At 36.6% G+C, this 25,000-nt stretch overlaps 1 protein-coding gene across 1 annotated transcript in view; it reads right to left on the bottom strand.

Moving 5' to 3' along the window:
- APC2 (APC regulator of WNT signaling pathway 2) overlaps positions 1–25,000 on the bottom strand; it is a 788,186-nt gene that overhangs the window by 326,121 nt on the left and 437,065 nt on the right. The window contains exon 2 of the mRNA XM_044053997.1: positions 21,326–21,484. Within this exon, the coding sequence (XP_043909932.1) occupies positions 21,326–21,484 (159 nt within the window). The remainder of the gene's footprint in view (positions 1–21,325; positions 21,485–25,000) is intronic.

Consider the following 25,000-nt stretch of genomic DNA (forward strand, 5'->3'; position numbering starts at 1 on the left):
TCAGGTTAATGTCTCATAACATTATTTTAGAAATGTCAGGTTTCCTCTCACTTTTTCTAGTGATGTCAACATCGTATGCAACATTAAGAAGAACTGGCCTCTATTGATGGCCAATCAAGATTTGAAGGAGGTATTAAGTATGATACCGAAATTTTCATTAGGAATAACACTTCCTTGAAAAGGCAACTATGCTATAGGAATAATACAATCATGAGGAATAAGGTCTCAGATCGTATAGGCACTTTTGCATGTAGGTCATACAGTACATGCCAATATGTCCTTCCATGCCTCTATTTTGTGCATTGATAGGATATAGTTTGATTTTTATGCTGACTGCAGAAGTAAAGATTTAGCTTATTATGGAAAATGGACATCTTGTCATACTTTTTATGTCGGCAAGACAAATCATATGTTGAAAGATAGGATTTTGGAACATTATAATGCTATAAGGAATAGTAAAACTACAAACACATTAGCTAAATATAATTAACAATATGATAAGGGACAGCTCTTTAAATTTCTAGTATTAAAATTGGTAGATTTTAATATAAGGGGAGGAGATATTAAGAAAAGACTGAATAGGAGTTAAAGTGGATTTTCCAACTGCGATCCGATAAAATTCTGGGCTAAAATGATAATGTTACACTGAAACCATTATTGAAATCACGCCTACTATAACATTGAATTTGATATTTTTTTAAGTAGATGTTTTATTTATTAGTTTTTTATTAGTTGTTTATTGGATATAGTCTTTATCAATAGTGAATTATTTTCAATACGTTTGTATGAGTTTTTAGAAGTGGGATTCAGCTGTTATTCTTTCTCTAGAAAAATAGATAAATAATTGTTGTAGTATTTTGTCTGGTTTAGTTTAGCCAGAGATACTTTTAGTGATATAATTATAGTTTGTCCCACTCTATCATTTAGTTAGATGTGAGGTGTGATGAATAGTTATTGCTTTTAGTGATTGCGTTATTCATTTCAATAATGAAATGTAATAAATGTTAGATTACTTTGTATACTTTTATTATAGGTTTTGTGTCTATATAGGCACAACTTGATTGATAAATGTAATTTCATGACTGAGTACAATGTTTGTTAATACTATATAGTTATGCATTATCAGTTACCCCTCTCTGAGTTTTTACAGGTGTGATCAACATTTACTTTTCCTATATTAACATTCAACAAACTACTGCAGTATTTTGTTTGGTTCAGCTTAGTGAGAGGTGCAACCCATGGTTTAATTATGTTTCATTTTATTTCAACTGGTCGGTTATACTGATGGCATGACAAGTGGCTATCTGTTTAAGTATCAGCTTTCTTTGGTTGTAATAATGAAATGCAACCAATGGCAGATCTTATTGTATTTTTAAATAGGCTGCATGTTTAGAAAAGCATAGTTTTATTGGTTTATGTATCTTTCATGAATGACTAGAATGTCTGTTAATATTACATTCTCATATGTCTTGAAAACTGTTTGGTTAAGCTTAGTGAGAGCTGCAACCAGTGGTTTAACTATATTTCATTTTATTTCATTGGTTAGTTATAATGAAGGCGTGACAAATAGCCAATTGTTTAAGTGCCAGTTCTCAGTGTTTTGATAATGAAATGTAACCATTTGTAGACTTTATTGTATTTTTAGATAAGCTACATGTATAGGAAAGTACAGTTTCATTTGTTCATGCATCTCTCGGAATGAATAGAACGTTTGTCAGTACTGTGTCCTAATCATATGTTTTGAATATTGTTTTCTATCGATTTAGTTTTGTATTTAAACAGCATTGTTTGTCTGTATGTATATTAGGTCTGAAGAAGCAGGTATTACCTCAAAAGCACTGACCTTTTGTTTTATTAAAGACTGTTACATTTTTATCTAGCCATGGTGGTCGATTCCATGTTTTTGTATTACAATTTTGTTTGGATTTATATCAACGTTTATCCCACAGCACTTCTTGAAATTTTAAGTCCTCAAGGCAGTATCCAAGGTGAAGAACATTGCTTCAGTGGGGCCAGATAACATACTGGGCTGCTAACTGGACAACCTGTAACAGGACTTATTAGACCCTCTACAGAGGCTATTCAATGTCAGCCTGCAAACAGGTTTTGTGCCAGACAAATGGAGAACAGCTACAGTCATCTACTTGCTCAAAGGTGAGGCACTGACAGATCAAGGAATTTAAAAACCCATAAGTCTGACATCATCATCTCTAAGCCTATGGGAAGGATCATTATGGAATTAAGAAGAACATAGGTAACATAGAAACCTCTGAGCAAAACCATTTTGGATTTGTTAAGGGCAGATTCTGCCTAAACCTGGTTGACTTCTTTGAGAAGATTATTAAAACAATGGACAGGAGCAAATTAGCACACATTGCATTTCTAGACCTCACAAAGGTGTTTGACACCATCCCACATTCAGGTATTTTAGATAAACTATCCCAGCTGAATATTAATCCCTATGAAACTCACTGGATAGCAAACTGTCCCACAAGTAGAAACCATGAAATAGGGTGGGCTACTCTTCTTCCTCCAGAAAACCTATCACTAGTGGTTGATTCAGTCTTTGGACCACTCAGTGGCGGATTTAGGCAGGGGCACAGGGGTGCATGCCACCCCCCTTTTTAAAGCTGTTCTGCGAGCTAAATAAAAAGAAATGCACTGTACTGTGCTTTTATTGTTGTTGTGTCTTTCGGCTTTTCCCAGTTAGGGGTCGCCACAGCGGAACTCCAGTCCGCTAATGATTGGCAGTAGATTTTTACATGCCGAGTTGCCTGCCCTGAAGCACAACCTTCAACAAAGGTACGCCTATTCACGCATGTCTCCACACAGAAGACGCTTTAGCTGAGAATCGAACAGGATGTCTTACTGTGAGACGACAACGCTACCGCAGCACCACCACCGCAGTGTACTGTGCTTTTATTAAAATCAGAAAATGTACCACCAAAACGGTACATTTCCATTTCAACTTAAAGTTTTGCGAGAAAGATGCATGGGAGATATAATTGGAGGTTGCAGTCAGGTGATCTATAGGATGATCTTTAATTGCTCCTCTAATTGCATCTCCACTGTAGTTGAATGAAAGTGCATTTGGCAACAGCGAGGATTTGATAGATGATGAAACAGATTGCATGTTTTCAGACTAGCACCAAAATGTAGCATCCCATTCAAGCATTCAAGGATAACTACTGCAGTGAGTGCAGACTAATGTTCAGATTCAGAAACAGTGAGGTTTTTTTTTTTTTACTTAAAGGGAGAGTATCAAAGTTGGGTGTCTCTGAAAAACTTTTTTTTTAATCCCAACAGATAGTACATTATAAACATGGCACCTAGCTCTTACTTCCTCATTTTTCTTGTACTAGCTTTTAGCAGTTTACTTTTGTTCTTCAGAGCATCCCGTGCTGACTGTACTTCAATAATCCCTCCCACAATCGGATGTCACAATTTTCTCATTCTACCTCTTCATCTTCTAACTAAGCATGCACTTTAGTGATAGTCCCAGGATTGTTATTATTTCCCCTGGGAAGACACACACTGGGCTGAGGTTTGCTCTGTTGTGCCTTGCAGCTATTTCATTATTTGAGCATCTGGAACTGTCCAGTGATTATTTTTTTTTTATTTTACAGGGAACCTTGGTCAAAAAAGCATTATTTGTGGTTTGCCATTCTTATAAGCTACATGTATGTACTCTTACTCCACAACCTTTCAAATAAATAAAAATTAAAAATACATATTTGTATAATGAGTCCGAGCAAAGTACTGCTGAAATGTTTATCATTAAAATCAGTGGTTTGTCTCTCGTGGTTATCGGACGTCTCTCGCAGTTATTTTAATCTACTAAAACACTAGCGCCTATGCATTCAGATGCAGTGCAACATTTCTAAGCAGAATAGAAAAAAAATAGAAAAAAACAGAACCAATGAACTGATAAAAGAACACACAAGGCTGGTGGTAATCTCCAAAACGTTTATGTAAGCACTTTAGTTGAACAAGTAATCCAACTTCTACAGACACAGGACAACAGTTAAACATTCAATTTAAAATATTCCAAAAGGAAATGACATCAGCAATAATGTCAGCAGGAAATGACATCAGCAATAATGACATCATAAATAATCCCATACTTATAAAAAATAAATATAAATAAAAATATGTTGTTTGTACAATACTACTATGAATAAAGCTATAATACTAAACAAGAATAGTTTATATACACCAATTGTAAAATAATGCCTCCCAAACAAAACTTACTCATCTTTGAAGTGCTTTTAACTTTAAAATATACTTCAAAGAGCAATACTCATTGAGACCTGGATAGGCAGAAGCATTAAGTTTCAACTGCCAATACAATTCTCTACTTTCTAAAATTAATTGCCATAGGCCACCTCTCTAGTTTTTTGTTACCTGCTCAATAACCATGTATTCAAAAGAGTGACCCTTATGTTCCATGATATGTTTAGCCAAAGCATTGTTGCCATTACGCCTGCCAATACTGTATTGGTGTTCATAAATTCTCTCCTTAAGATGTCTCTCAGTCTTACCAATATAAAATGCAGCACAATATTGGCATAAGGTGATATAGACAACCCCAACACTTTCACAATTAAATCTGCCTTTTAGATAATGAATGGTGTCAGAAATGCAGAACCTATTTGGCACCTTTATAAGATGGCAACTTCTACAGCACCCACATTTGAACATACCACATCTGGCACTGTGATAAACATTAGTGTTTTCTAATAAATTCTTCAGATTAAGGCCACATCTGAATATCATACTGAGACCATCAGGGAACCTCTTTCTGACTGAAACATCTTCAGTTAGTAAACACCTGCTCTTAGTGAGTATATTCCTTAATCGTCCAGCATCTATTGAATAAGGTATGCTAAATTTCAGTGTATAATTCACACTGCTGTCAACAGGTGCAGTCATCTCATCAGGGCCATGTATATGAGTGTTGTCAGGGGTAATTGATTCTCTATCCAACAAAAGTTTAAACCAACCAGACTGCCTCTTAACAACTACCTCATCAATAACAGTGCTTAAAAGATCATCAGGGTAGGACCTAGCTGAAAACATCTTTCTCAGATTTTCACATTCCAACAAGAAATAATCACTGAGGGTGACCATTCTGGTTGCCCTCACTAATTGCCCCTTAACCACCACCTTTTTCTGATAAAAGGGGTGGTTACTCTCAAAATGTAAAATGTTATTCGAGTATGTAGCCTTCCTAAAAATTCTGGCTAGATATCTCGAAATCACATAGTCCATAACAAGAAAAATGTCCAAATCAGAGATGGAATCAACACCAAATTCAAAGGTGAAGTTCAAGAAATCAGTTCAACTGGAAAAATATCATAGCTTGGTTTTTGTCACCTTTAAAGATGATAAAAATGTAATCCAAAAATCTTGTGTACCAGACATGTTGTTTAAAGCTATCATGTTTGAACAAATATTCCTCCTCCCAAAAGGCCATCACACTATTTGCAAAACTCCCTCCACAAGGGGAACCCATCGCTACCCCTGATTTTTGTAAATAGTAGCAATCAGATGAAATTATTGAAGAGGACAATGTCAGGTAGATACTCAATTAAATCAATTTCATCTCCCGTGGAGCCCTTTTTCAATAAAAACTCCCTGACCCAAGCAATACCCAAAGTTTGTGGTATCACGGTATACAAATCCCTAACCTCTATAGTTAGGAAATTGTAGTCAGCTAAGGTCAGGGAGTTCAAACATTTCAGGAAATCCCAGGAGTCACGACATATTTGAGGTACAGTTTTAAAATATTTCTGCAAAAGACTGTCAACATATTTTGCACAGCGTATGTTAAATAATTTCTCCCATTAACAATAGGGCACAATGGTGGAATGACTTCACTTTTGTGGAGCTTAGGAAGTCCAAATATAGTTGGAATGATGGGAGAAAGAATGTTCAGATAGTTAAAAATACTTATATCTACCCTAAAATCAATGAATAAATCATTAATATGAGATCTAACACGTTGACATGCCCCATTATACTCATTCAGTGAACATTCAACATAAGCATCATAATTCAATATAGCTAAGATCTTATTAACAGTCATCTTGATTCATAAAAACAAGGCCAGCCCCCCTTATCAGGCTTTAAGAATGCTTTTGTCAGGGTGCTGAACTGCATAAGTTGCCACCCTCTCAGTTAAACCAATTCATTCTCCCCACATTAATTACATATTTGGATAATAATGTCCTTTTTTAGGTCTAGGAATGATGCCATTATAGGAGTGACAAAGAAGACCATGCTGTTTCCCAGGAACTGCCACAGAGAACCAGTGCCTTACCTCTCAACCTCTTAGAGTAATAAATCTGGACAAAACCGTAAAAAAGTGGTACAAACAGGGGCAATTTTGAAATATTGCTTTTACAAACTTAGAAAGTTGATAGAATAACATGTTTTGCATTAGCATGAATTTTCTGAAGGGTATAAAGTCTAAAACTCAAATGTCTGTCATTATTTTCCAACTTCAGTCTTCAATAATTTGCCACTAATTTGCCAGAAAGCCACAATTTTATGAAAAAACGTACCAAAAATATAAGGCAAAAATCTGGACATGCTGCAAAAATCTGTACAGTTGACAGCACCTTATCATTCTCCATTTCCACTGAAGCCTAATCTAGGGGGTTGAGTACTGTGTGTCTGCCTTGGGTGGACTTTATATATATATGTATAAAATGCATACACGTATGTGTGTGTGTATATGTGTGTGTGTGTGTGTGTGTGTGTGTGTGTGTGTGTGTGTGTGTGTATATATATATATATATATATATATTTTACATAATATATAAAATCTGTATCTATATAATGTATACATACACATATATTTACATTTAGATAAACGTGCATATCTCTGTTAATGGGGTGGCAGAGGAGAGAGTAGGTGATGAGCTGAGAATGTTCCATGCAGCAAAATAGTGTTGAAAGGTTGTCAGTTATAGACAGTAAAGCAACTTGCAGATGACATACTAATTGCATCACACTAATACACTAGTAAATAAGTAAAAAAAGAAAGAAAATCATTGCAGAGCACATTCAACCACATAATCTTGAATGTTAGAGGAGTGCTGTTGTCTGAGTTATGTAATACCTAAAATAGAAATCCAGAGGGCAAACATCAACTAATGGAATATTTTAATTTATTTTACGTCTGCATTAATCATTAATGTCATTTTTATACCATGAACTCGATTCTTTGATAAGTGCTATCCTGTGGTACGTGATAGTGACAAGTTATAATCAATTCTGTTTTATTCCATGTTTGCTTTTATTGCATTGTTCAGAAGTAATGGCAGATGTTACTTCTACTGGAACTTTTGCTTGAGAGGTATAGTTACGGTAAATATACCACCACACACAGTATGGTCCAGAGATACTGTTAAGTAAATAAATGTGTGTGAGCTGTATCTCGGTTATCTGACACCTTGGGCAGTTCCCCACACTGGCACCTGTCTCAACCTAAAGTTGAGGGACAAAATAAAGTAAAATTAAACTTCTTTGTCATTAAAACTGTAGAAAGTCCCTTGCTACAATCATAAAACACCTTGCTACAGGTAATGCAGCACCAAAATTAATTTAAAAAGTCTCAGTATCACATGGCTTTGCATTCATACCCAAATGGCAACTGCCAATTATGCCCCATAACCACCTGTACCCTGGGCAGCATCCCCTGCCCCAAGTTGCGGCTCTGAAATTCAGTCATTGGTTTTAAGCGTGCCTGATGCAGTCAAACAACTGGTGCCAGAGGTATGGACTAAAACTAAAAGTGAAAAAATGCATAATAGTATCCTTTGGAAAGATGACCACCCCTGGAAATTACCACAGTGATAATACATCTCTAAAAGTAGATAAGTGGTCAGGGATCTGGGAACGCTTGCTGACAATAACCTGACCTTTGACTACCACGTGTTTTCTGGGGTGAGAGAATCAGTCTGTGTTGCAAAATTTAAGTAAGGGCATGGCATCCAGGTTCAAGGAGGTCATTGTTCTGCTCTACACTGCTGTCATCACACCCATCATTGAGTGCAATGCGTCCTTCAGCATATACCCGACCAGGCGCTTGCAACAGCTTGAGAGATCACAGAGAGTAAAAAAATCCTATGCAGACTGTCTCAAAGCCCCATCCCTTTACTCGGACTTCTCAGACTGACACATGGCAGTTTGTGCCTAGCCAATAAAATGTCTTCTGATCATATACAGATGGATTTGTTGCACATCTGCAAAACAAGTAGCATAAGAAAGTACGTTGTGTAAGTAAAATTACCATAACAGTAGATGTTTGAAGAGATCACTGCTGCACTAGTCTAAGCTGTATGGGTTATATCCTGAATAGGATACAACAGCCAGCAGGATGGAAAGTACAGAGGTGGAGATGGGGTTGTTGATAGAGGGTATAAGGGAGAAATGCAGGCAGAAAGAGTAGTGATGACCATTTGGCCAGTATTTTTGTTGTAGGTTAAATACATTTCAGAGAGAAAGGATAATGGGAGGTTATGAAGGATGGATGCAGACAATGTGCTGCTTTAACATATGAAATTAAAGATGTGGGAAACAGAGAACCTTTGGAATCATGGACCTAATATGGTCCTGAGATAGTATAAGTGGAGCGCGAATAATGAGTTGGTGGTCTTGTCTAGTAAGAGATGGATGCAGAATGTAGAGCAAGTGGGGAAGCATGAGCTTTACATGTCATTGAGGAAAGGGATGGGGAAATCTGAGTGATATGGGCCTAATGGATAAAATAAAGATGAAGAGGGCAGACTTCAAAGATGGCAGTTCATTTCTTCATGTGTGAAAGCAGAAACTGAAAAAAAGGGCCCCCAAAACTGTCAGTATGAGTAAACATCAATCCCTGGTTAGTAATTACACTCCCTGGATGCTAGCAAAGAGGATTTTTGGAAAACTTGAGAGAAAATCAACCGGAAAGAGAGAAAAGAAAACACTAGCTGGGAAGAATCCAGCAGACATTCAGCAAAAAGCAGTTAAATTCAGCTTTGGTACACAAAATGACTTCTAGAAATTTAGAGGAAAAATAAATCAAATGAACTCAGATGTGTTACAATAAGTGAAACACTGAAGGAATATATAAACTGAAATAATACAAGACTAGAAAAGTAGAAGTTGTTTTAAATAGCTATTCTGCTGACCTAATGGAACTACAAAAATCAGAGGGTGGAATGAAGCAAAGCCTGGCTGAGTATGAGGCCCTTTCTATCATTTTCTGCACATTATAATCTACACCAGTGATGGCAAACCTATGACATTATGCCAAAGGTGACACACCATGACTTTTTGGATGATGCACCAGCATTCACCAACACAAGTTACCAAAGAAACTGAATGAACAAAAATACAAGAAATATGTGACTCTGCACTTATTAAAACTCAGCAACAAAAAAGTCATTAATTACTGTTAAATCAAATGCAATGTGTTCCATATTTTTTTCACTTCAACTCAAAATTACTATTAAAAGTAGAATAATTTTTTTGATGTGCTATTTTAAGCCCAGTTATCAGTGTGCATATTGTTTTATCTATTGCAAGTCACTGATTTTTCTTTTACTTTTATAATACACAGCAGCACATATGATTGGGCTGTACTTTTTTAAATAAATTAATATGCAGAGAATTGTTTCTCTTTTGTTCGGGGGAGGGGGGTTGACACGCCAGCAGAGTCAAAATAGGTATTTTCCAAATTTTTGACACACTGAGCCCAAAAGGATCGCCATCACTGATCTGCACACACACACCCAAACACACACAAGCTTCTCAAATTGTATCACATTAACTAAAACATTGACTCAAGTTGTTTGTCTTTCTGCTTTTCCCGGTTAGGGGTCGCCACAGCGGAACTCCAGTCCGCTAATGATTGGCAGTAGATTTTCATGAACGCCGAGGTGCCAGCTCGACGTTCAACTTTCAACAAAGGCACGCCCATTAATGCACGTCTTTCGAACGCCCACCCAACCAGGGGGAGGACATGCAGACTCTACACAGAAAGCACTCCCAGCACTCCAGCCAATAATCAAACAGGAGAACCTCTTGATTTGAGGCAACAACGCTACCACTGCACCACCACGGATGAGCATTGACTCAAGTAATATTGAAAAAATACGTTTGGATCCACAAAAACCACGTATATGAAACACAGCAACTCCAAACGCCAACGCTGCCTCACACAGTAAACTTCAGCACAGTAACAGGCAATAAAATCTCCGAACCAGAAATAAAATAAATAATTTAATGTACAAATAGTTAAGCGCTTTCACTCGACGTAGCAAGCTTCATCAGAACAATTAATTAATCAATAAACACTCAATTTATATACCTAATTTGGCGCCAAAAAATACAAATCTTAAAGCTGTAACAATTCTCTTGAAACAATTAAACAATATATATATTATAAAACATTTGTTAAAAATTGTCATTAACCATCTAATAAAAGAAGTGGTTTAATTGAGAAATAATAATTTATCCCTGGAGGTGTAGTGGCATCTGTGAAAACCTGCCACCATAGTTCCCTATATGCTAAGTAGTTCTTAATATTCCCACCTCTAGGATTACTATTTACCATCTCTAATATGGCAAATTTAAAAGTATGATCTACACCATTTTCAAGGATGTGCTTAGACAAGGCATTTTTGGTGTCCTTCTTTTTAATACAATACAAATGTGAATATATTCTTTGCCTAAGTTGTCTTTCGGTCTTACCAATATAGTAAGAAAAACAGACCGAACACAATGCTACATATACTAACATACTTGATCTACAATTCCCCTTAGAAAACTGTAAATTGGTTTTATTGATGTTGTTCAATGTTACACTACAATCCACACAGATAGAGGGACATTGATGGCAAGCCCCACATTTAGTAGTGTGTGCCAAGCTCCTGTCTTTTATCTTTTTTGCCCCTTTTAATAATGCCTTGTCTAAGCACATCCTTGAAAATGGTGTAGATCATACTTTTAAATTTGCCATATTAGAGATGGTAAATAGTAATCCTAGAGGTGGGAATATTAAGAACTACTTAGCATATAGGGAACTATGGTGGCAGGTTTTCACAGATGCCACTACACCTCCAGGGATAAATGATTATTTCTCAATTAAACCACTTCTTTTATTAGATGGTTAATGACAATTTTTAACAAATGTTTTATAATATATATATTTTTTAATTGTTTCAAGAGAATTGTTACAGCTTTAAGATTTGTATTTTTTGGCGCCAAATTAGGTATATAAATTGAGTGTTTATTGATTAATTAATTGTTCTGATGAAGCTCGCTACGTCGAGTGAAAGCGCTTAACTATTTGTACATTAAATTATTTATTTTATTTCTGATTTGGAGATTTTATTGCCTGTTACTGTGCTGAAGTTTACTGTGTGAGGCAGCGTTGGCGTTTGGAGTTGCTGTGTTTCAAGTAATATTAAAAAAAATAGCCACATTTTCTTGCCATACCCCTGGCATAGTATAAGGTAAGGGGAGTTTGACTAAATTAATTTGCATGTGAATTATTCTAAGCTTGCTTTGATCATCCTTGGATGAGTTAACAGTTCTTGGTCTTGGACCAGGGAGGTGAATAACAGACGCTAATTACACTGTTGGCTGACTTAATTTTTAAAGTTTAAGATTTAATCTAAAGTTTAAAATGTATTTATTCATCAGTGTATTTGTGTATTTCAGTTTGTTAACCAGTGTGTAATGTACTAATCACAAAGTACTGATTTTTAGGGATTAGCAGAGTGCAGCCTAATGTGAAAACAGATTCTTCGATTTTTTTTTTGACTGGTTGGGGAGTGATTGGATATGTTCTTGTATGAGGTGAGGTATGTTTCTCACCTTATATGGACTTTAGCATAGTTGACAATTCATAGACATAGTGGAAAGGACAATTTATCAAAATCTTTATAATTTTTTAAGAATGCTTAGTTTTGGTGGCAAATGGCAAATGATAATTTATCATACAGGCTTAGTAGGTTTCATAAAAGGAAAATTTCAAAACTTCTGAACTTGATTCCAGTCAAGTCAAGTGTTACAAGATATTGTCTATGTTTACTTGAGCAGTGGACACATTTTTTGTAGGTCTCTAAAATCAATCAGCTTAGTTGAAGAAGGCAGCTACTAGGCATGTTTATTCAACATAGCTGCTGGGCATTACAGGTAAGTGTATATTTGTATGTTTTGGAGATTCTTATTCAAGCTTTGAATTAATAAATGTTGGTAAATATTGAATTAGTAAATAAGCAGGAGTTATATATTTATTGCACTTTTTGTTAACATGTGTTATATTTTAAGTGAGGTTATGCTTTGCAATCTAATTTTTATTTTTCCAGTTTTCCAGTTTTTACTGCACTTAGTGTGGACAGTTTTTACTTCAGGTGTATATTTTGGTTATGTTAGGGCAGGTAGTTCCTTCCTAGTAAGGTGGATTTGTCTTAAGTTTTGTGCTTATTTGATAGCCAGTCATTCTCTCTCACTTTTCATGAAGCTTGAACAAGCATTTACTAATCTGTGTAGTTATATAAGATTTTACATCTGTGTTTGTCCTGTGTGATACGCATGTCTGCGTGTCAATGTATGTGTAAATAAATGTGTATTTGTGTGTGTGTGTGTGTGTTAATGTTGCAACCAGAATCTCTTTTGCTGAATTGTAGTTTATTGTGGTGATGTATATCATATTAAAGTGTTTAATGTATATTATCAAATTTTAAAGGAAAAGTGTCAAAGATCCAAGGTTTAGAAAATACTGCTTTTTGTAGCAGTGCATAGTCCTTTTACTAAAAAATACATGTTTTACATTTCTTCTTTAATATCAAGGCAATTGAGTCTTGTGGTGATTTATGCCTTGCCAGTACCCACACTTTGTCTGCACCCCTTTTTCTATGAAGATTACGCTAGTGAAGCCCAGGGTGAATTTATGGGTGCCCATTCAATCACCTAGTACATGTTTCAACACTGACAGTATATCATACTGTTTAACTGGCAGAAGGCAGTCTGTCTCAGAGGAGGAGGAAGTGATGTGTGATGAATTTGTCCCTCCATCATGTTTTATTTACCTGTCAGTGAAGATTCAGGTATCCTGTTCTGGCATTCGTGGAACTAGTAAACTTGTGGAGATACAAAAGATCTAGGACAATGGTATTTCTCATGCCACACAGGCAAGGTATTGATCTTCCCTCAAGAGTCTAATAAAGGGGCAGTGCTTCCAGTCTCTCTCAGGAGCTCAGGGTCATTATGCCAATGATCTTAGAAACTTATTGGTTCCTTGTAGTTGGTTGATATGTCTAGTGAGGTACATCCTGAAAAGGGAGCTGTACTTACTAAATGCTGAATGTAAAGTGACATTGCCCTCTTTAAATCTGAATGGCATTCTCTTGGCAATTAACTGCACTATCTAGGATTTTCTGACAACTGTACTGTACCTGATGAGTGAATGAAAGGAAATTTTCAATCTATGAATCAAAGCCCCGAACAACATCATATTGTCTATTCTGTAGACTGACAAAAAGGGTTGCGAGACAATATTGCACTTTTTTGCATTTAATCTGAGCATGTTTTCAGTACACTAGTTACTGGTAAAGGGTGGGGGGAGCTAACAATAACTCACTGTTTGCAGTCATCTAGTTAGCCAGAGATCCTTGTTTACAGCCTGCATATCAAAAAAGTAAATGCCAAAAAGAAGACGTTCAAATACTGAGCCTTCAGGTCAGGACTGGTTGCCTTCATTCTTCCTGATAAGACAATTTCCATTGGTACTTTGAGGATTCTGTGCTTTAGCCAGTCTGCTATCCCTCTTACTATCATCATCAGCCCCCCCTTTCCCCCATTTTCTACATGGGGATGGGGTGCTGTGTTAAGTGTCGCCATCTTTCTCGATTCAGTGCCACATTCCTGCCTTCTTCGACACTCATGCCTGACTGTTGCAGATCTTCTCTCACGCAGTACATCCACCTCTTTGCTGGACGTCCTAGTTTCCTCTTACTTTCTCCTTTTCTGTCCCAAATCTTCATCACCAGATTGCCTCCTGCTTTTCTGCTCATGTGCCTGAACCACTGCAATCTGTTCTCTTTCATCTTTTCTTCAGTTGGAGCTATTTTGGCTTCTACTCTTATGTCCGCATTTCTTCATCTTTATCATATATGCTGTGACCTCATCTGAGCCTGCTGCTCTCCCCAATTTCATTTTCCTTAATGCTATTCTTACTTCTTCTATGGTGGGCTCCTCTTCTCTCATCGTAGGTTGTGTCTGGGGCAGTACAGCTTCTGTGAGTTTTTCTTCATTCAGAAGCTGCTGAAAGTACTCCTTCCATCTGCCTTTGATGATCTGTGGACTGGTGAGAAGGTTGCTGCGGGCATCCCTTACGAAGGGTGTATGACTTTCTTCTGTATTTTTCTGTCTTTGTCTTGCAACCTGACAGTTTCTTTGTGCCACCTACTGAGTCACTTTCCCGAAGCTGGTAGAGTACTTCTGATGCCCTGTTCTTTGCTATTGCAATGTTTTTCTCAGCTTCTTTTCTAGCCAACCAGTATTCCATCCTAGCCTGGTCCATCTTTTCTATCTTCCACTTTTTCCTGAAATCCTTTTTTCTTTTGATGACTTCCTGGACTTCTGCATTCCACCACCACCTTTCCTTATGAAAAGAGAAGGGTCTCTACCTTGGAATTACTATGCCTGTGTGATTCATTTTTGATACCTTTGTGCACCTTGTTTCTAATAGTCATAGTGAAGTAGGAGGAGTTATGATGTTAGGTATATATTTTTGCTGCCCACATTTTTGGTTGTATGTATCTGTTTTCCAAGAGCCTTTGTCTATGTTTTTGATATCTGCAGGTTGAGAGGTATGCTGACCTCAGTTTGTTTAGGTATGTTTTATGCATTTCTGGTGACATGAAAGGAAGTTTGTATTGGGCTAGTATGCTGTAGATTATCTTATTTACATTAACAATACATGGAATATTTCTAAATTATTATTTCACTGTATAAGACTAGATATGATGGAATTCTGGAGGAATATAGATAACCCTTCACCAGCCATGGGGACTTTCAAAGTAGAGGGTTTCAATGAGTAGTGAGCATTGAGGTTAGGCAGGAAGGGTGTGTTCTCAGCACACAGGATATTATCATACCTAGCGAATCTGTAAGTGTGACACAGTCACTTTAAATCACTTTTATCCCCTGTCAAATGATGTGATGAACAGTCTGAATGTGAACAAAAAAGTGATGTTGATACTGCCACACAATGTTTTAATAGCCACTAAGCAAGCAAGAATAATCCACAATAAGCACACATCCCAGCGACAGAGAGGTACCCCCTAATCTGCAATAGGGATCCTGTCTATAGTGGCTAACTTATGAGTAAACTCCTCAGCTCTGTGAACACCTGGAGTTACTTCAGAATGTCTGACTGAGTGTAGAAGGGGATAAAACACAGCCTATCCACAACTACCCCACCTGTCTACTACATTTGTTTACTGTACTACAATTACATTAGGTATCAGAAGATACCTTTTAGTATTACCTATCAGCATGAACATTGTATTAGAAGTCGCATGCATTTATCAAGTGAATGTATACTGCTGTCTTTATACACATGATGCAGAGCATCTTAGGGTGATCTTTACACACCCCTAAAAACAAGTGTTCCACTTTCTCACTCCAACCCCAGTAGTTGACTAACTAGACTGCACCCCCCACCCCTTTTGCATATTCCTGGATCCACCACTGTCACTCTTCTTTGGCATTCACTTCTCAGAGGTCAAAGCTACTGTTAAGGGTTTATGGCTGTTCAAGTTCGCAGATAATGGTTTATTTGGTGTCATCATAAACTCCCCAGGGGATAACAAGATTCTCCAAAGGGGTCTTTCCCAGACCACGAGCTAATGTCAAAACCATGAACTAAAACTGAATGCCAAGAAATGTGTAATACTATCCTTGGGCAAGCAGGAAGTTCCTTGTAACCATCACATTGATAACACCCAACCAAAAATTGATCCAGTACTTAGGACCCTTGGAAATGGGAATCTATGTGGTCAACTAAATGTCCTTCAATCATCATATATCCACTATTGCAAGATTATACTTTTTGCTGCACAGCTTATTATTAAGTGTGTGATGTCTTGGACTACGGATGTGATCATTTCACTATATTCCTCGCTCATCAGGCTGATCTTTGAATATAATGTCTCTTTGATATATACCTGTCCAAACAATTGACAGAGCTTTAATGTCCAGTGTACTTTCTTACCAAGAAAAGGAAGGGCTTAAATCATAAAATTCTGCAGTCCATCTCAAAGCCTTGTCTCTTTTCTCTGTGTCATACAGGCTACCAAGGGGCGATCTCTACTTCCTGTACAGAGCCTCAACAGACCCTATCCTTCCATTCCTACTGCATAATCACAAGTCCAATAGAGTCATAAACAGCTGCTTAAGAGATCTAAATCTCTTGTGTGACATAAATAGAACATATAAGAGGGATACATACATAGCACAAAGAATTTCGCTGCTTTGGACTTGCCTTCCTCTCCACATAAGGCAAAGTACTTCTCTTACACTATTCAAATGTAATCTGGTCAAATAGATGGATAAACACAAATTCAGCCCTGTTTAACATGCTTGTAAATATTCTGCTTGTCTCTGGGTTATTCATGTAGAGAATATAAGATGAAAACAGCATGAAAATGCATGGTTAGGCTTCTAAAGATCCTCATGAACCTATGAACCTGTGAAGATAGCACTGCTGAATGATAGACGGTTAAATAGCAAAGTACTTGAGCTTGGGGCCCTCTTCTACACTGAAGACATACATAACTGTGTAGGGAAAGACACTTGGTCTCACTGCAAAGATAGCACTACCTCCTTCCTTGCCAAGATTTGAAATGTTTCCAATACAAAAATAGTGCCCCTTCATTGCCAGAGTTCTGTGCCTGCCATGCATTCATGTCCACAGGGAGTTGAGAGGGTGTATCCATATTTGTTAAGGTACTTATTGTTTCATGAAAAATCATTTATTATCTAACAGAACTTTTAGAGGTCTAGGTAACTCTCAGTAAAACTACCAAGATATCGCTACCAACTATTGACCCCCTTCTATGTCCTCCTCTAAACATACTAATTATCTCAGTCAGATTGGAAATCTCTCCATAAAACCAAATACGATTATAGGAGACTGTAACTATTTTAGTACAAATAGGCATACCTATACAACTAGCAAAATGTACACTCAAAGACGTCTCAAGTTTATGAATGTTGATTCCATTCTCAAGTTGATCCTCTCTCTGTCTTCATGGCCTTGTCCTTAGTAATTCCTCCCTTCTTGTAGTATCCATAATATCACTACCTCCATAGTAAAAGCTAACCATCTACTAGTATCCTTCTCCCTTAAACACAATTTTAAACAAAAATATCCAATACTTCAGGATTATTCTAGAATTAACATATTTATAGACCATCTTGATAACTATGAATGGTGCATATTTCCAAAGAACCCAGCATCTGATGCTGTCACTCTTCTTAATATGATTCTCTATAGACAAAGGCAATATGGAGTCTGTTCACATCTGCCATAAGAGTAATAGTAAATTGAAAAATAAAACCTGTTTTGTAGAATTTCCATACAGACAATCTTTACAACAAAAAGAAGAAACCTCAGATTATCTGTAGAGGATCCCCACTCTCCAAATGTAAAAGGTACTTACAATTAACACAATCAATTATTGCAAAGCCATGTATGAACTCAGAGCCATTATCAGGTCTAAAGATAACCACAAGGCTTTCTTCTGTTATATTAGAAAACTCTGAATTAATGCCCATTCTGTACTGGACTTATTTCCATTGGATTCTCCCACTCTGATCCTGATGTTTTTGTTAGTGTTTTTGCACATAAATTCAGGGCTAATTTTTTATCCCTAACCCAGTCAGACCTTCCTGCCCATATCAAACATCCCATTTTTTGCAAAATGACCTTGGCCTGTGTTATATCCCACTATCCAAAAACAAACAAACAAACAAAAACTAGCTCTGTGGGAACTGATACTATTCCCAAATGTCTGCGAGTAACTATCAAGCACCACTTAGCCAAACCCCTATTAAATCTTTTCAATTTATGTTCTTCAACAGGTCATGCCCTTGAAACATGGAGAGTGGCCATTCTGGCACCATTACACAAAGTGACCCTACAACAGACCCTGGAAGTTATAAATTTATTAGCATCACAAGTATTGTCTGCAAACATATTGAGTGCATAATTGCTGAGTTGTTAAATAATGATATAGGTGATATACAGACCATTGATATAAACCTATATGTCTTAATAAGAAGTAGGTTGTGCCTGCTATATCTAGTCAGTTTTTTCAAATAGGTCAGTGAGGCCCTGGATGATGGCCTGGCAGTCCATACTGCTTACCTTGAACTTGCCAAGGCCTTTAATACCATCCCACTTGCTAGTATTATAGATAAACTTTCCCAACTTAGCACAAACGGATATATAGTCTGCTGGATAGCCAATTGGTTGTATGACAGAACCCATACTATTAAGGTATGGGTACCTCCTTCAACAACAATGGTGTCACAGGGGTGGTTTCACAGGGTCCCCTCACAGCCCCCCCCCTTCCATTTGGCATTTACTTCTCAGAAATGAAAGTGGATATTAAGGGAATGTGGTCAAATATGTTTGCTGATTACTGAAAGCTGGATGCAACTGGTAAATCCTCCTCAGACATGGAAATACTACAGCTGGGCTACCAGACCTATGCCAAGTGTGTCAGTCACTGGCTCTCCAAAAATACTGTATAGTTAACTTTGGGAAAGACATGACTCCCACCCCCTTTTCTTTACCATACTGCTGATGCCTCTTGCAAAACAGATATGATTATCTGGGATTTAGGTACTTATGTTGATAAAAATCTTTCTTTTGATCACTATGGCTTGATTGCAATTAGGAAGACATTTTATCTTGCTCAGCTGATCTGTAGGTATATCTCCTCTAGGTTCCATATGGTCTTGGTCCCTTGGTAGTCTTCCCTTATTAGACCTAACACCCCTTTTGGAATGAATGTATGTCACAAAGCACCTTATCCAGTCTGAAAGAACTTAAAAGTTTCTGATGAAGAAGAACTTTGGACAACTCGACATAAGCTACCCTGAAAGTTTGAAAGCCTTCCTTATCCTTTCACCCTGTGTCATATAGATTCCTGAGAGGTCATTTCCATGTAGCCTTTTGAGCACTGAAAGTCTCTACTTGTTTTGACCTCCTCTACTTCACAGAACCAGTGGTCTAACACTCTTGTGAAAGACCTCAACTTTCATGACAACATCAAGAGCTTATTCTGACATGACAGATTTGTAACCCAGCACTTTCCTTACTTTTGCAATAAACTTCGATTACAGGTCAAACAGAGTAATACCCTTTCTGCTTTCAAAGCTAAACATAACAATTGGATGGAAGACTGTAAATTCATGCCTGGGGATATGATGTGGAAATAATCTTCTTATCCGAGGTAAATAATACCCAAGAGGTGTTGCACTTAAACTTTTCCTTGGCTCTTCAGATGTAAATTTTGCATGAGCCTATAATACTTCCTGTCTGCCTATCTATCTTTGTGTGTGTGATATATATATATATATATATATATATATATATATATATATATATATATATAGATAGATATATGTATATATATATATATATATATATATATATATATATATAGATATATATATATATATATATATGTATAGAGAAAGGGAGAGAGATGTGTGTGCATGTATGTGTGTGTGCGTGCGTGGGTGTGTACAGACACAGCAAGAGAGAGGTGTGTGCGTGTGTGTGTGCGTGTGTGTGTGTGTGTGTGTGTGTGTGTGTGTGTGTGTGTGTGTGTGTGTGTGTGTGTGTGTGTGTGTCTGTGAGTATGCACACTTGCATGTGTGTATATGTGGTGTATAAGACTATCATCAGTTGAAAGGGACGTCTAATCCCATACCACCAAATTTTCTTTTTCTACCCCTATTTCCATCCAGATTATCATCTTGTGTGGAATTCTCCGTCTTGTTGAGCTGGCCTCGTCCTTGGGTTGCCTTCCTCCTTGCAGACAGGGACTTCAGTTTTTCTCCTTTCATTAAGGAAGTGAATAATTCATTATAATGATGCCTGTAGTACAGTGTCTGAAAAGATTTAGACAAGACTGACAGGAGGATTCTGACGGCTCTTTATCTTAGTTTTTTTTCTTTATCAAGAGGTTGAATGCATGAAGACATCATTCTTATATGATACCACTCTGCTTCCTGTCTTCTACTCTCACTGATTCAAAGACTGCGTTTAGTCTCCTGTTGGGGTTGCTGTGGCCCACAGCTCAGTGACCTTCCTGCCATACTGTAATAGAACACTTAATCCATCTGTTCACTGTTCTCTTCAAGCAGCCCAAGCTGGTACACTGTTTAACCCATGAAGCAAACATTTGTGATTTCCTTTTGGCTCTGCATTGCCTGGACACTCAGCAGCTAAACTTTTTCAAAAAAACAACTTTCTTGCCTTTATGTGAATAATTCATGAAGGTATCGGTAGATCCATTATGAGAACATGGCAACAACAAACTTCTTAGTGTCTCCACAGAGCACACTGTAGTATGACAGGTCACTACAAAAACCTGTCTGAACAACTCTCAAAGTTCCCTTCTCCTCTTCCTCTGCAACAGCTGCTTTCATTCAGTCAGCTTCCCAGAGTAGTGACTTGACCCCCCCCTTCTGAAGAACTGCAAAGTCCCAACACTATTTAGAAGAATGTTACTGCCCACAATTCCAAACAGATTAATGTCAGCCTTTTCCAGCCTTATCAGTATTCATATAGGCAGCATCTCCAGTTAGGAAATTATGTTACTGTTCAAAGGCTATATACTATATATAAACCCTACTTCCTGAACCATAACATTACTTCCTACCTCATAGTTTCCTGAAAGGACTGCTACATTTACCCCGACATAGACTCATAACTGCAGAATAAATGCAATACAACAGTGTGGCTAATTAATATTATTTAAAATGTTCACCAGTAGTTGTCCTAGGACAGGTAAGAAGATGGCAGTGTTTTAATTTAAATATGTTATATAGGATGAAACAAGTAATTACTAGGAAGTACACAAAAGTTTATCCTGACATCTTTGATATAAGGCCATTTAGCTTACACAGTCCTTCCTGGTGGATATGATTGCAACAATTATTTTTTAACATCAGTGACATCTTCTAAACCTATCAAGTGAAATCCAAGCATTAGAAACCAGTTAAGACAGATCATTCTTACCTTCATGTCCAAGGTCTCATTCTCCAACTTCGACAGGTGGTTGGAGTTGTCCTCCAACTCCCTCCGCAGGTGAGTGTTCTCCTTCTTCAGTGCCTCCACCTGCCGCACAAGCTGGTCATAAGATGCCACGGAGCTCGCCATCCTCAGCTCCTCAAAGGTCTGGAAGGAACAGAAGAAATGAGGTCTGTCAGTGTTGTCTTATGGTTTATCCTCCAGAAGTGCAGTCTGTACTATGGTGTTAAAGCCCTGTCCTTCCAGCATACAGGTACAGATTCATCTTATTGACAGCGTTACATCAATATTAGTAGCGTCAGAGATTATACTCTAGCTGACTGTGGCAGTGTATTAAAGAAAGTTAACTTATATATCAGACATGCATAGTAACCAGATAGGAATTGAAGCCAGGTATATTTGTACTTATATATCAGACATGCATAGTAACCAGATAGGAATTGAAGCCAGGTATATTTGTTTGTTTGTTAAGCAGGTGGTGGGCTGAGACAGAGATGACTTTTTCAGACATTATCCAAGCCATATAAAGTCAAGAAAACAAAATAGTGTTATCAACTATTGAATCACCATACAAAATATCAAGTGAAATGTAATATAAAATGGTAACATATTAAGATATTGTTTTATAATGTACAAAACCTTGGTAGTGTGCATCAAAACAGCAAGAAGTCCCTTTACATTTTAAGTACTTCAGCACTACTGAAGATAAATTAAAAAGCTGTCCTTTATATTTTAAGTACTCCAGCACTGTTCAGGATAAAGTAAAAGATGTCCTTTACAGTTGAAGTACTGTTGAGAATAACTCAGCCAACATCTTGTACAAACTGTAGCTTAAAATATTATCAATATTACAGAATTAAGTATATACATTAAACTCTTTTGCTATGTGGTGAGAGGTCTGAGATCCTACCTGTTAGGACAGGAGTAGCATGTCTCCTGTATGAAGTGTGCAGTCATGTAGATAGGAGGTCATAAAGATAAGGATAGGAAGTGAAACAGATACTTAGGACTTTTCATATTCATTTTAAAGAGGAATTAGGTATTTGAATGAATGGGGAGAGTAAGGGATAACCGTACAGTAAGATCTCATGTGAAATCAGATAGGTTTGACTAAGAACAAGGCTGTCGGTGGGTAAAACAGAATGATAAAGTGATGAAATTATGAAAACATCAGAAAGATTCTCAGCCTTGTGGCACAGAGGAAATACATCTTGTCTAGGACCTTGGTCATCTGGTTTTGACCACTGCCACAGGAACTGGATGGACCAAGGCAGGGGAGGATGTGGGTGACTGGTTGTCATCTTACCTCTTCAGGGAGAAAACAGGCAGCATGCCTATGGAATCACTGACCCCACCTTGAAGGGTGCGGTTCTACACATAGCAGCTATTGGGCAGGTGACGTGTGTTGAATGTAACCTGGGGTCATAAGGAGGCAAACAGATACAGCTACCCTAGAGACGTGGCACTAGCTTACTCATCAGCTACTACAGGGAGTGTTTAGGTAAAACGGGAGGGCTCTCTTGCAGGGTTCTCTCACATGAATGAAGGCTTGCTACCTGTCAACTTTTGTCTCCAAAAAATAAACCAGTTGACTGGCTCTCACTCTAGTTAGAGAATTAATGGGTTATAGAGATTTCACCCTGACACCTTGGGGGTAATGGGTCAATAAGGAGCTATCTGGTTAGGTCTAATGGCTGGGAGTGAAAGGTAAACAAAAGGAGTTTGTGTCCTATTTTGTTGAAATACTTTTACATTGTGCAATAGGCGTTTAACTGGTAAAGCAGTGTATTAGTGCACTGACTGAATGAAAGACATGTTGTGGCATATTCTCTCTCTCTGGCAAAAGTCCAATGCTTATATTCAAATTCAGTCAGAAATAATTGCCAGGAAGCTCTTGATACTGTGGACCATGGGATCCTTATGAATCAATTAAGTCACAATATTCCTGTAGGTTGCATCCCATCTCTTGCTCTTTCCAGAAAGTGGTATCTGGGGTTAATTCTACCATTTCAGACCCACTAATTGTGGGATACTGCCATTAAAGAAAGTCATTATACAGAAAGAGGCATTTATTGTCAATTGAATGGAAATAATATTCAGCTTTAGTATGGATTCTGTGTGTATCTGATTTTACTGCCACTGATGACTGCCTGGGAATAATCACTCATTGGCTGAGAATTAATTGCCTTAAACCCATCAAGCAAAAACTGAGACCATGTTTATTTATGCAACCATTTCTCTGTCACATCTTGCTTTGCTTTCTCTCTTAATAACTTTTGGGGGTAACAAGCTGAAATTTGTCTCTTTTGTTCATAACTTTGGTGTGGTTCTTGGTGACATAGTGATACTGAAGGACTATGTCTCGGCTGTTGTCAAACTGAAATTACGAACGGCAAGTGAAGAACCACCAAGCTGGAAGAACAAGTACTTTATTTGAACACTGAGATAAAATTTAAAACAATAAAAAGATCCTCTGTTAATCCACAAGTAAGCGCTTTCGTTTAATATCTATTAAACTTCATCAGACAATGTATCTGTTGGCCTCACTTCCTTTTATACTAAACTTCATTCATTAAAGAAAAATCACATGACTCTACAGTAATTAAGCATGCCTCTACCCCCAAAATTAAAATAAAATAAATCTAAACAAATGGCTGATGTTAATACATACTATATGCTCCACTTATAAGTAATTAAGATTTTAAAAATCTAAAATGCATATGCTATAACAAAAAGTAGAGAACATGATACAATATATATATATATATATATATATATATATATATATATATATATATATATATATATATATATATACATAGAGCAGCTAAAAATTCATAAATTATGGGCAATACATGTTAAAAATGTCAAAGAATGCTAAATAATATGTATAAATATGTACATATTAAAATACTATCCTAGTATATTTTATTATATTTTATTAAAGAGTCCCATCCAAAGTCGTCGCATTCAAAAGTGTGTGGATCTTTACACTAATATCTATATTTTGTGTATAAATATATACTAGCACTATGGGACAACTAATATATCCTTATATAAACATACTTAAAGAATTTATATGGTCTATCAGCATCATAATGGACTTACAATATTAAAAGAAAAAATACATATAAAAAAATTGATGTTAAGAATAGTGTATATAAATAATTTACTTATAAATATTAAATATATGAATAAATAAATAAATAAATAATTTAATAAATAAGCATGTTTATACCCCAATTATATAATTTTATATTGTTACTACTAATCTTTGTAATGGTTAATAAAAATGATTTTATATATATATATATATATATATATATATATATATATATATATATATATGAAATAAATAAAATCAATTTAAATTTTATATAAAAATTAATTTATTTAAAAATGTACTGTGTCTCAATCTATTATTTTATTTCTATTTAATGCCTTTAGTTTTAAAATAGGAGCTATTGAACTACGTTCATTTATGCCTGTCCATGTATCAGCTTGTGTTCTAATCTGCCATTGCAATTCTTTATATTCTAAAAATAAGCCCAAAGGTCTTTTTTCTTCTATTTCTATGTGATCTTTTGCTATAAAAGAAAATTGATGGTCTCTATATTCATTAATGTGCTTTGCTAGTGCATTATTACATTTATTTTTCTTTAT

Source organism: Protopterus annectens, chromosome 13.part0 (genome assembly GCF_019279795.1).
Source record: "Protopterus annectens isolate FY-2018-M chromosome 13.part0, PAN1.0, whole genome shotgun sequence".
In the NCBI taxonomy this organism is placed as follows: domain Eukaryota; kingdom Metazoa; phylum Chordata; order Ceratodontiformes; family Protopteridae; genus Protopterus; species Protopterus annectens.